The 12732-nt window shown below is 42.2% G+C and overlaps 2 protein-coding genes across 2 annotated transcripts; one reads left to right on the top strand and one right to left on the bottom strand.

Moving 5' to 3' along the window:
- The first annotated feature begins 2047 nt into the window (after positions 1–2047).
- LOC134183484 (uncharacterized) lies at positions 2048–2837 on the top strand. Its single transcript, XM_062651032.1, has 2 exons — positions 2048–2222; positions 2277–2837. Exon 2 carries the CDS (start codon positions 2277–2279, stop codon positions 2835–2837), a length of 561 nt encoding a protein of 186 aa, XP_062507016.1. The 5' UTR covers positions 2048–2222.
- Positions 2838–2922: 85 nt separating this feature from the next.
- Positions 2923–4619, bottom strand: LOC134183482 (uncharacterized). The gene is made up of 4 exons (XM_062651031.1): positions 4537–4619; positions 4277–4467; positions 4132–4219; positions 2923–3761 (listed from the first exon to the last, which is right to left on the bottom strand). The coding sequence occupies exons 1-4, from the start codon at positions 4572–4574 to the stop codon at positions 3437–3439; spliced, it is 642 nt and encodes a 213-aa protein (XP_062507015.1). The 5' UTR covers positions 4575–4619; the 3' UTR covers positions 2923–3436.
- Positions 4620–12732: the final 8113 nt, after the last annotated feature.

Below are 12732 nucleotides of genomic sequence, written 5' to 3'. Positions count from 1 at the left end.
CGTCTCGGACTCGCGATCTCGACTGGCCTGCCGCGTTTTGCGACGATCCGAGACCGGCGTCGTGTCGATCGGCGCGTTGCAGACATACACACGTGGACAGACAGAAGTGGGCGTTCCCGAACGTTCGCATATTATAGTATAGGATGTGTGTGTGCGTGCGTGCGTGCGTGCGTGTGTGTGTGTGTGTGTGTGTGTGTGTGTGTGTGTGTGTGTGTGTGTGTGTGTGTGTGTGTGTGTGTGTGTGTGTGTGTGTGTGTGTGTGTATTTTACACCCTATATATATGCGAGGTTTTACATCCTATATATATGTGTGTTTTACACCCTATATATGTGTATTTTACACCCTATATATATATGCGCGTTTTACACCCTATATATGTGTGTTTTACACCCTATATATGTGTATTTTACACCCTATCTATCTATCTATAGTATAGATTGACGGTGTTTGTATATATGTATAAGTTCGATACCCGGCTAGACCGGATCACCCACGAGGCTAAAATTTGGGGTACGGGTGTAACTCGACATGGGTAAGAACATGGGCAGGGTGGCGTCGTCTTCCAGCTTTTTCAGTCGGGTCCCCTTTTGGGGGTGCATCGTACAATGACATAATGCTGTTCATCGTTCAAGAAGGAAACTGAATGCCCCTGATAGACTCAATTTGAAGGAAATTCCGTTACTTGAACTCAATCTCTTAAGGTAGTTTTGTTTTCTCGTAACTAAGAGCGCAGTTTATACTCACTTTCAATATCCATTGTTTGTTCACATACCATTGTTACGTCACAATGCTATAGCTATCCAGCAGTCCCATCAGACTGCGTTATCTGAGCAAGCTGTAGAACTACATCCAGAGCAAAAAGATAAGAGTTCGGAAAAAAATATTGTTCAGTGCGTAGGTAGGTTGGAAACGTGCTGAGTATATTATTTAATATCCAAGGAGGACCCGCCTCTACTCGCGCGCATTGGATAACATCAAACTACGTTCAGAGCAAAGACGTAGAAATCCACTTTAGTAATGGTCAGTGCGTATAGATTGGAAACGTGCTGAGTATATCTAAAGTGTCCCATGCAGGAGGACTCGCATCCACTCGCAAGCGAATTACTCTGCAACAGCTCATCGGACCTTCACCAAAATTAAGCTGACCTTCGACGGTATGCACGGAGCGTGTCGTTTCTTACCGGCGACGTCAAAAACGACAAGATGTTTTTTGTTTAGGATATCTGGGTATGTTCTAAGCTGACCTTGGACGGTATGCACGGAGAGTGTCGTTTATTACCGGCGACGTCAAAAACGACAAGATATTTTTGTTTAGGATATCTGGGTATGTAGAAATACGCGTACCTTCGGTCTTTCCGAGTACGCTCGCCGAATACCTGCCACATTCGATACGCCTGTTTCCTGCAACGGCAGCAACGTCTTCGAAGTGATAACATCCAATGAGACTGTTGAAATGGCTCAGAGAAGACTCACTGAAGAGACGTGTGACTGCATTTGCACTGAATCCAACCTACACGTTTCCTGCACCGAGCGCTACACTGGGATTGTGAAAACATCGAAAACGGAGAGCAAACAATGCACTAAATCATGCATGCCTGCATGTCAAGCTACTGCATGTATCCTATGGGTGAGTAAGAAACTGCATGTGACTTTCAAGTTTCTGTTGCCCAGATATGTATCTTTAATTAAACGAAAAAGTCGCTGCAAATTTCTCGGAATGGGACACTCGGTTAAGTTTTCATTTGTCTTAAACGGGATATTAACTAATTAGCACATTCCAGTTTATTCGAACAGACGCCCACACCAGTCATGTGAACTGAATCCACACAGGGAGTGTGTCGATTTCTACCAAAAAATGCGCATGACGTGTCTACACACGCTCAAACCAAGTCTTCCATCATATATATAACGCTACAGTACTCTGCCCGTACGAACACTGTTAGAAATGAAGTGCTCTAGCTACACCTTCAAGTGCTATCTAGACCCCTGTTTGTGTTTTACACCTTGGTGCAAAGTTTTACACCTACTAGTGCGTGTAGAGTTGACACTGCGCGGTGCTTAAATCTAAGATTCTAGGTTGATAACCAAGCTGCAGCATTTCCAGCACTTTGAGATACGTATGGAGACAAATCCTGGAGTTCCGGTTGTAGTTGACAGAAAACAGCAAACAGTAAGTGCTTGTCAATGTGTAGTGGTAAAAGTGCAAAGGGCCCCAATTTAGGTGACTGCATGATACGTTCCTAATACCGTGTCAAATTAATAGTTCAATTTTTAGATGTCTACTTCTGGAAGGAAAGAACGTTGGCGGAAAAACACTAAAGAGGAAAGGAAGGCACAGAAATCACGCAGAAGAAAGAGACGTGCCCAGTTACAGCGACTGGAGGAAGAAAAGAAAGAAAGTGCTTTGGTTGAACTCCAAGAAGTAAAAAGATTAAGGCACGAGGCAGAGCAAGTAGCTCAGAAACATCAAGATGAAGTTGAAGGACTCAGACTAGCCAGACATGATGTTCAGCTGAAGACAGTCACGTTTGGCAAGAAAGCACTAACACGTGGGTTTGTCAGTACTTTTGTCGATCATGGCATTCCAGTTGAGGTACCCAAGCTCAATAGAAAAGACATCAGCACTGCACATGGTAATTACAAAGAAATTGGATCAGGGAAATTCAGTAATTGCTATCTAGGAATATATCGAGGAGTCTATGTTGCTGTGAAGTCGATAAAAGAATCTGTTGTGAGTAAAGATGCAGTGGAGAAAGAGGGTGCTTTATTGATGTCTCTAACTCATCCTGGGTTGCCTCATATATTTGGAATCTGCATTGACTGCAGCCATACCTGATCATTACACAGTTTCATGGCATCATTGAAGGAGACCATTGCATACCAATGACTATGGTACAATGCCTAAAGTCTGGAAATGAGAAAGAGAAAATCTCAGCAGCTGATGCAACAAGAATACTGATTATGGTATGTAATGCCCTTCAGTACTTGCACAACAAAGATATTATTCATAATGACTTGAAGGCAGACAACATAGTCAGAGAAGAGGACTGATGAATTGTCACCTGTCATTGTTGACTTTGGAAAAGTCTGTATGTTAGCAAATGGAAAAATTCATCGTGTCAGCAAGACTCATCAAGAAGAGTACATGAGAAGGCATGGACACATTGCACCAGAAATAGTGAAAGGTCAACGCAGAGTCAGAATCATCTGAAATTTTTTCTTTTGGATTCACTATCACAAGTAAATAGATATCAACATGATTGTACTCAATTAGAAAAAATTGCAAGCATGTGCATGGCTGAATGGATGATTAGACCATCTTTAAATTTTGTTTATCATGAACTGAAAAGAGTATACAATCAATAAAGCACAAGTTCTGGAACTGTAACAATTAATTGTGGCTTCTTTCAACAGCTGTTACTCTATCATTAATTACTATGGGTCAATGTTATACTTAGGCGTTATAAGCTTGATAGTCTTCATCTCTATTGTCACTTGCCGCAAGTGGAGTACTTGAAAATCCTTCAGCTCAGATATCAACAGCACTGCACACTGTGTATTTCGCATTGTCACTACTTCATAGCTGAAGTAATGATTATAAAAGTGACAAGTGGTCAAGACTTCAAGCACAAGATAGATTTGTGGATGGTCAACTACAATATCCAGCACCTGTCCAAACTGAGGCAAGTCATCATGATAACCAACAAGAAGACAGCATTTTGGCTTGTAAGAAGTACCCATCACTTCTACCATTGCTGTTCTACAAAAGCACAAAGAGATAGAAATACTTAATATATAATATATAACAATTATTAAATTTAAAATATAATATATAATTTAATTTATAATTTTAGAGATAAAAACTGTGTGTGTGTGTGTGTGTGTGTGTGTGTGTGTGTGTGTGTGTGTGTGTGTGTGTGTGTGTGTGTGTGTGTGTGTGTGTGTGTGTGTGTGTGTGTGTGTGTGTGTTATCAGCGAGCAATAGCAGTACAGTGTATGGGTCTTAGATGCCCCTGCGAGCACACTGAGTAAAGAAGAAGACTGATAAATAGCATGGTAGAGGAAGATTATCCATTGGTACAGTTTAATGTACCAAGTATTATGCTATTATGGGCAGACTACAGACATACGTTTTTATGACACGATCATTTGCCAGTCCAGGAAGCCTTGCCATAAGTGCTTCCTTGTACACTAGATCTTGAACCATTTTTCTTTGAGCTAGACAAAGTACAAAATATAAGATAGATAATCAACAGAAAATACAAGAAGACTCACTTTTCCCAATAACTGTCTCCTGTCTGAAGTAGTTGTCATTATTAAGAAGATAATAACATTGATATTCCTGATATCTGTTTGCCAATGATTTTGGTATATTAATATAATTACCCATGACTGAAGTAAGTCTCTTGAACAATTTATGACGCCCTTCAAAACGCATTGTCCAGTAACACACAACAGGACCAAACCTAGCAATAAAGAAATAAGTTGTCACTGTCATTAGCATAATGTTATCCACTTTAACAATTGCAGTTTACTTTATCATCCAGTGAGGAACGTGAATCATATAGTGCATTTTAGGAGTAATTGTAGCTGCTGGATAGCACTCCTTAAGTAGATTAACTCTGTTTGTGAAGTATGCAATATTATGCCATATCGAAGATATTTAATGTGAGGATATGGATACCTTATGCTTTTTGTGTATTCTTCTAGGAAAATGATGATCCAGAGTCCACAGTAGAAAAGATTCCACAAGTTGCTCCATACTTGGTTGTATGTGGTGATCCAGTCCAACCAAGGCAGATATTTTTGGCTTCAGAGCGTACCATTATGTTTGAAATTGAGCGCAGCAACAGCATGTGCTGTCCAGCGCTATTGCTTGCGGTAATTTATGTGTTCAACACAAAATTTCCGCAATCATTAGAAACATTTTACTGCTGCCTAGAGGTCATGTTACTGGGATATACCTCAGGAAGAGTTACTCCAGCAATATCTTGTTTTTTATCTGGATTGCAATGAGCTAGGAACTATGCTTGACGAATTGTGTTTTACTTTCATGTTTAGTGCGTTGCTAAGTATTGTTGATTTTAATGTACAAGCAATGGTGTTAAAAGCTATTCTAATGTGCACGTGCCAGAACCATACGTAGCCGCGGACTCCAGACCGCCTTAGAAAATGGTGCTAATAACAGCCTACACAAGAGTAAGATAAACACCTTTCTGGTGTTTGGTTGACACTAAACGAAGGTTGTTCTAAGCACCATGAGATGGTGTAACAGTTTTACACCAGATTGTGGTGCTTTCCTGCACGCTCGCAAGTGTCAGTATAGCGACAGCATCTTCACACGCAATTTGGTGCTTTTAGAACACCTTTGTTTTAACAGTGAAGGACGGGTCATTTATCTAGTATATATATATATATATATATATATATATATATATATATATATATATATATATATATATATATATATATACATATATATATGAGCGTTTTACACCCCATATATTGTTTTACACCCTATATATATATATATATATGTGTGTGTGTGTGTGTGTGTGTGTGTATGTATTTGTTTTTACACCCTATCTAGATGTGTGTGTGTGTGTGTGTGTGTGTGTGTGTGTGTGTGTGTGTGTGTGTGTGTGTGTGTGTGTGTGTGTGTGTGTGTGTGTGTGTGTGTGTGTGTGTGTGTGTGTGTGTGTTTTACACCCTATATATGCGTTTTACACCCTGCCATGGATCCGTGGATCCGAAGATCCGTGCATGGATCCGTGGATCTGTGGCCGTGGATCTGTGGATTCCTATCCGTGGATTGTGGGTGTGGTGGTGCTAGAGTCGGAGGTGGTTTAGCTAAAATGCACATGATTTCTCGATTTCCGCGTCGCAACATCCTCTTGAATTACGTGTAAAGCTATGATTGGCATGTATGTTTAGATAACCTAAATTTGGATCGGGTGTCATCTGTGCTAGGCAGCAGGACGGACGTCCTGCCGTATCAGGTTTCGAGGTCACTATACAAAAGAGGTTAGCACGACATCGCTCTTGATATCGGTCAGCTGTTTGCACAATGAAGGCGTCTGCAGGAGACACAAACAACAAGAAGACAAGGCACTCTCTGCTGGCTGGCATCAGTTTTGCAGGAGAACATCTCCTAAACTTGTCTGCAAAACTTTCTATACTCTTTGCTGGATTTATTCTGACTCTGCACGCAGCGTTCTTGTTGTGGGGATCAGTGTTACTGTGGCACAGCGACTGGGTTTGGCTCATTGGTCTAGCGGTGGCCATCATGGATGTGATGCTTGTGGCAAGGATGTGCAGACCCGCAAAATCAGTTGGATGGTGGTATGCACTGTGCACCCTCCTACGCATTCGTGGTAATCGATCTCTCCTCCATTTTGACAGGTATCATCCAATGCTTATACACATGGTAGTAGCTGTGACTGCTTCTTGGTTGATTCTGGTTGGAATGTACATTGATCCTCCCAAGACGGAGTCTGAAACCAGGTTTCTCAACGTTAGTGCCAACGCAAGTGAGGAAGAACTCAGCATGCAACTGCTAGAGATTCGAACTAAAAATGCAAAGGAATCTTTGGCAGCAATTCAGGACTCTGTTGGCAATATTGGAATCAGTATCAATGTTACCCTAGTAAGTATCTGTATGTGGAAAGTGTAATAACGTGGTATGTGGAACGTGACTGACAGACGGCAGATGCCCATCTCTAACCGATTACCGGGTGTAGTAACTCCGGCTATGTGGATCCTAGCGACTGGCACGTGATCTGAAAATTACATAAGCATAAAAATATAAAATCATTTTGAGAAAATGATGGGTATGTAGGGAAGGGTATGTACTTATTCATGCTCATCTCCTACGTCACTCCAGTACTGTGAGTGTCACACATGACTACTGCGTTCTAGTGTGATGTAGGGAGCATGACTACTCTCTGTTCGCGTTGACTTTAGGCTCGGAAGTGACTAATGATGCAGCTGTATGTGTTTACCACACTCATATGTTAAGTGATATCTTATTAATTAAGTTAACTACAATTTAGAGGTCATATTACAATACAAAGATGTTAGGTAAACAAAACGAGAAGAGGAGTCAGAAATATCAAGCAACTACTTGCGAAACAAGAGCAACTGTGAGTTGATGTCAAGGCAGCGGACCGTTTAGTGACCCTGTTAATTGGCTACTTCCTCTATTAGAAGCATTCTTGTTGTAAGACCATACCTTCGTAATGAATTAAGAATCCTAACGACTCTTGATATGCAAGAGTCTTATCAAATCGCCTATGTAATACATACAACTTCGTTACCTTACTATAGAAAATCCGGGAATTTACGGTTTCGAACGATACCGAGATCATCACTGTCTGCCCAGATTTTCAAAGCGCAAAGTCAACGCGAACAGAGATGTACACTGCATACCAGTAGCAGCTGACGGATGTACGTAATAACATTGATTGCATAAAGCAGTTCTATGTATGTGGGGGCGCAGCTTCTAGAGCATGCGCAAAGTCAACGCGAACAGAGATGTACACTGCATACCAGTAGCAGCTGACGGATGTACGTAATAACATTGATTGCATAAAGCAGTTCTATGTATGTGGGGGCGCAGCTTCTAGAGCATGCGCAATCTCGAGGGTAACACGCACCTTTCGCCGATCTCGCTGTACACAAAGTCCACGTTTCCGGGTCTGCTTCTGGACCGTAGATCATCTTGCTGTTGACCAGGCTTTGTAAGTAAGTTTACTACTTACCATTTCGTGCATATTGTGAGAGACTTTGCCTGCGTAGAGACGCGTAGGAAGCCATTTCTTGAGTACGGCTTCTCGAGGGTAACAGACTGCTGCTCAAGTGGATGCACAAACTACTCATTGTCTAGTGATGGATTAGTTTTAGCGAGTGAAATCATGCCACCTGGGAACCCATTTGGGGTAACCAGACATGTAGGACGTTTCGCGTTGTTTCTGGGCTGTCTAGCTTGCTTCTGCATATATGTGATTGGCCAAGTCGAAGATGTTACTGTGATAACTTCCACTCGATAGGTACTGACGCGGATCAGAGTACAGTACACGTACACTACAGTCTGTTTATTAGCACTGCCAGCCTACAAGTCCCAGCAACAGTTATGTCTAAATTAACACAACATACACGCACTAGCTATTTCATAGCTGTAATGTCTAAATCAGAAAGCAGAGGCTATTCTACCTCATCCGCAGGTGCAGTTGATCAAGACATGTACATAGTCTAGTGATCCTAGAGAATTGAAGATGTTGATTGTCGAAAATGTCACTGAGACTGAAGCTGACGGTTTACGTCGGATAATTGAACAGCAAGCAAATGAAATAGTGTAACTTGAAAACAAGATTAGAGTTCTCGAGTAAGACCTTGCATCTGCAAAGTCTGAGTTGCAAGGAATCGCTCAACACACTGCCAAATGATAAAATCAAGTTTTACACAGGTTTTGTGTCGAGAAATGTGCTTGATACAGTGTGGAGTTGGATTGAACCAGCAGCCAAGACTTACTCTGTATAGCAAACAAAAAATCAGGCCAAGGTACATCAACTGATGTAAGCTCATGAGCTCACTGCCTTCCATGAAGGGTTGAATAGGCTAGACGAATTTTTGCTGACTCTAGTTCAACAAGATACAGTTTAACAGTTCCACAGTTCCAGAACGCTAGACGGGGGAAACAAGTAGTCCTATTCAGCCACACAGTGCGTCACATTAGGCACCTCAAATGGGTTCCCCTACTGCAAAATCTTCACCTGATAAACTTCCATCGTTAGGCAATGAGTAGTCTGTTTTTCCACTCCACGTGTATCTGTTCAGAGTGTGAATCAGGCGACTTCAGCTTGAACAGCAGTCTCTTACCCTCGAGAAGCCGTAGGAAGAAATGGTAAGTAGTGAACTTACTTACAAAGCCTAGTCAACGGCAAGATGATCTACGGTTCAGAAGCAGACCCGGAAACGTGGACTTTGTGTACAGCGAGATCTGCAAAAGGTGCGTGTTACCCTCGAGATTGCGCATGCTCTAGAAGTTTCGCCCCCAAAATATCATCTATTGCGTAGCTAGCCTCGCCCAGACGCAGGGTGGATTGCAGCCCCGGATGCCCTGCCATCACCAGTATGTACCGAAAAAAAGGTGGTACAGTACCGAGTGGGATGGCACCACATCTGGGGCTGCAATCCACACTGCGAGGCTATAATTTGCATAGCAGCATGGATACTGGGTGGACTTTGCACAGTTCTAGCTGTTGGGTCAGTGCTATTCCTCTGACAAGAGTGAATCGTTTCGTATGACTCTCATCGTCGTTGTAGCTGAGGCGCTAGCCTGGCTGATCAAAGCGAGTCAGAATAGAAAGAATAAATCACGTTTTTACTTCCCGATATACGGCTTCTGAGACGCTTAGTGTCAGCGTTAGTAGTCTGGCTACCATTCGGACTGTTTACAGTCGAGCGTTAATGGCTCTGAGAATTTTTTACTGAGTTCTAAGAAACCTGGATAGCACGTGTTTGGATACTTTTGCATGGGCGGCCCAGCCATTTTTGATTCGTCGAATCCCTACATAGAGAGTGCTACTGCACTCTCTGATAGGATGACTGTCTGCTTATCATGCAGTTTCAGTGGTAGCCTCGAACTTCCAAACCAGAGAGCACGCAAAGCGTGTGAACTCTAGTTTGGACCAAAATGATACTAAAGGGACATACACGGTACATTATTGCAATAGATGTAAGAATCTACTAAAATGCAAGGAAATCTTTTACTGACCTTAACTTGGTCTGTAGTTTAGTCACTCAATCATTGCCACGATGGTCAAACTTCATTTTTCTGCAACCACCACGTCTCCTTGTGAAGAAATTCACTATAAAAATGACCATTCTGCGTTGACAACTCAAATTTGGCGAATTTGTAGAAACGCAAAAGGCTGATAACTACCCGTATTACCCCGCATTTTGCTGCATGCCGGTAAGAGCAAGTTTTACCAAAAAGCACTCTGACTCAGTCTGGTAACTAAACCGGCATGCCGGTATAGACCGGGGGAGTCTCGGGGTAGGCGAGGCAGTAGATGTTGATGGCGCATGCCCACTCTTCAGTTCATCATGGCGGAACTGCATGGTGCTTTTGCTACTACTACAAGAGCATAGTGGCCTTACTGACATCGAGGAGGAACTAGAAAATGAGGAAGAAGGAGAAGAGGACGTTGAAGATGACTGACATTTATTGCTCTACTTTTGCTGTGTTATTAGAGTTGCTTTATGTTATGGTATATAATGGTACTGGTAGTTCTACTTCAACTTAGCACAATGATAGTGGCAGCAGTTGCATACTAGATAGTGTTTCTCTAGCAGCTCTTGCGTACCATGAATGCGTTCTGGGTTGCACATTTTACCTCGCATTTTGCTGCATGCTGTTAAACCCTGGGGTATACTGGCACCCTGGTAAACCATGGCATAACCGGCATGCAGCAAAATGCGGGGTAATACGGTAGTAGCCTCATACCCAATAAAAATAACCATTCTGCATTGACAACTCGAATTTGGGGGATTTGTAGAAACACAAAAGACTGATAACTAGCAGCCTCACCCCAGACGCAGTGTGGATTGCATCCCCGGATGCGCTTCCATCATCCATCTCATAGGGACCGACCTTGCCGTGAACCTTCATTAGCATTAGTATCATGAGAAATTATGTGTAACTACTGTTACGTGTACAAACAAACTATGTGTACAAGTTATGTGTACAATACAATAGTAATGTGCAGTCTGTTAGCCGAAATCGTTCAAGAGTATAAAATGGCCAACTTTTGACGTGCGGTTTTTTAGTGCGGTTTTTGACGTTTCAATTTTTGAAACTTGGCATGCTTCAAGTTCAAAGATCAAACAATTTTTTGAACTAAAAAGAATTTTCAAAAAATTTGACTATTACAGTCCTATAGTAGTATGCACTTCCCCTAAAATGATTTCAGAAGTGTACTGATCAAAAAGCAATGCTAAATGGTAGTCTAACAGTGTAGGATCGTTTTACCTAGTTCAATAATGAGATGGAAAGATACTGCGCTTGCATTACACAAACATAAATGCCACGGGATCTCACGAACAAAGAAGAGTCTGCCGTGTTTGCGGCGATATCTTGGTGGCGATATCTTGGTGGACGGCGATTCTGCGGCAGAACGCTAGCTAGTCTAACCATTCGACTAGGGAGACTACCGTTCGACCAGTTGTCAAAGGTGATAGTGTAGCGACACTGCTGTGCATGTCCTCTCACCACAAGCTTCAAAAGATCAAAGAACTGGAGCTGAAATTAAAACTAAGACACATGCATGCACCAGAGTCATGGTCTCTGGCGTGCACTTAGCACCCATGAGGATTTCTCACACGTAATCAGCGTTAGTGTACTTGGCATAACCAATTACTGCTAAACCAATCAGAGTTTAGAGCCAACATTCCTGATCTTAGACACTGATTGGCCTAGAAGGCTATTTCTAAAATCACACAGTTCAAGAGTTCGCGCTCTCTGGTCTGGAGGTTTGAGGCTATTTCAGTGGCCAGTGGCTATGTGATCTGGGTTGACTTCAAGGTAAAAATCTAGGGTCTCTAATATCTTCTGGATAGAAAGGTTCTGGTCACAAGACAATGCAATGCCCTAAATGACATATTGCTGCCATATTTACAGGTGGGTTGCTGGTCAGAGTTTAGTTCCAAGGTCTCTTAGAGCTCTTCGCGTCCGTGCATAGAAATGTTGAGGTCAAAACATACTGCACTTTTTTTAGGTAGGTACTGACAAATGTGCAGGTGACATAACAAGCTTTGGTGAAATTTTACATCATTAACGCTCTTATCAACTTATGGCTAACCTATATTGTCATGTAATAAATGCAGATTGATTTGTGTTCTGACTACAGAATTTTAGTCTTGGTGGTGTTTATCAACATTTTCCAGATGTAGCCTGAATATGTGAGGTAGCCGGCAACTCACAGATCGATCTGCATTGTACATAACACTAAAGTCTGTTGCAGCAGCAACAAAAGTGATAACCGAAAATGGGGACATAACCAGAATTGGTGGCCAGAGTTTGAACTCTGATGTTGTTTCGCTTGCAGAAATGTGGCACGGACCTAAGAACTATGAAGTCATGGGTGATTCATGTTGGTATGCGTTAAACAGATCCCCGGTGCAATATCTTTTTTAGTTGTCATGATGTTTTCAGTAGTTGCCTGCTGCCGTTTGACTTGCATGAGAGTAAATGCAGCTAAATTGTGTTGGGCCACTACTACTGAGCTAGGCTTGAGGGTCCAGTGGGTCCCCCTATCAGTATAAGGCAAAGTCTTTCGTTTTGTAGGGGGAAACCACCTGGACTCTTGAGCCTACTCCTGAGCAGAAGTAACTAAAACACTTGTTACACGTACAGCATGTCATCATGTGAATGTCTAATCAAATACGTGCTGGCACTCTTGCTACAGACGAAGACACCAATAGGTCGTTTGAGATTATACGAATTGCACAGATTACATCTGACAGGACTTCACCAAATCCCTACCACCATGTAAAAGTTTATCTCATGTTATTCAGGCTGTACATTGTTTTTGCAGATCCGTTACGTTCTCAGCCAGTTCCTTCTTGCCTACTGTTTCAACAGCTAGCCAGTTATGCTTTGGGAATTTTGTTTACTTGTAGTGATACGAGTTTCCCCTTCTTGAATGTTTGCTACTAACTAGTCACCGGAA

This window comes from Corticium candelabrum, chromosome 8 (genome assembly GCF_963422355.1).
Source record: "Corticium candelabrum chromosome 8, ooCorCand1.1, whole genome shotgun sequence".
Taxonomy (NCBI): Eukaryota; Metazoa; Porifera; class Homoscleromorpha; order Homosclerophorida; family Plakinidae; genus Corticium; species Corticium candelabrum.
Note: the sequence above shows the minus strand (reverse complement) of the source record. Positions and strands in the feature narration are given on the sequence as shown.

What these genes read in the sequence shown, in the direction of transcription:
- LOC134183484 (XM_062651032.1), top strand. Translation starts at nt 2,277, where the DNA reads ATGTCTACTTCTGGAAGGAAAGAACGTTGGCGGAAAAACACTAAAGAG.
- LOC134183482 (XM_062651031.1), bottom strand. Translation starts at nt 4,574, where the DNA reads ATGCACTATATGATTCACGTTCCTCACTGGATGATAAA. An exon ending in GTTCCTCACTGGATGATAAA is followed by an intron (nt 4,468 to 4,536) that starts GTAAACTGCAAT and finishes CTTTATTGCTAG; the next exon opens with GTTTGGTCCTGTTGTGTGTT. An exon ending in GGAGACAGTTATTGGGAAAA is followed by an intron (nt 4,220 to 4,276) that starts GTGAGTCTTCTT and finishes TACTTTGTCTAG; the next exon opens with CTCAAAGAAAAATGGTTCAA.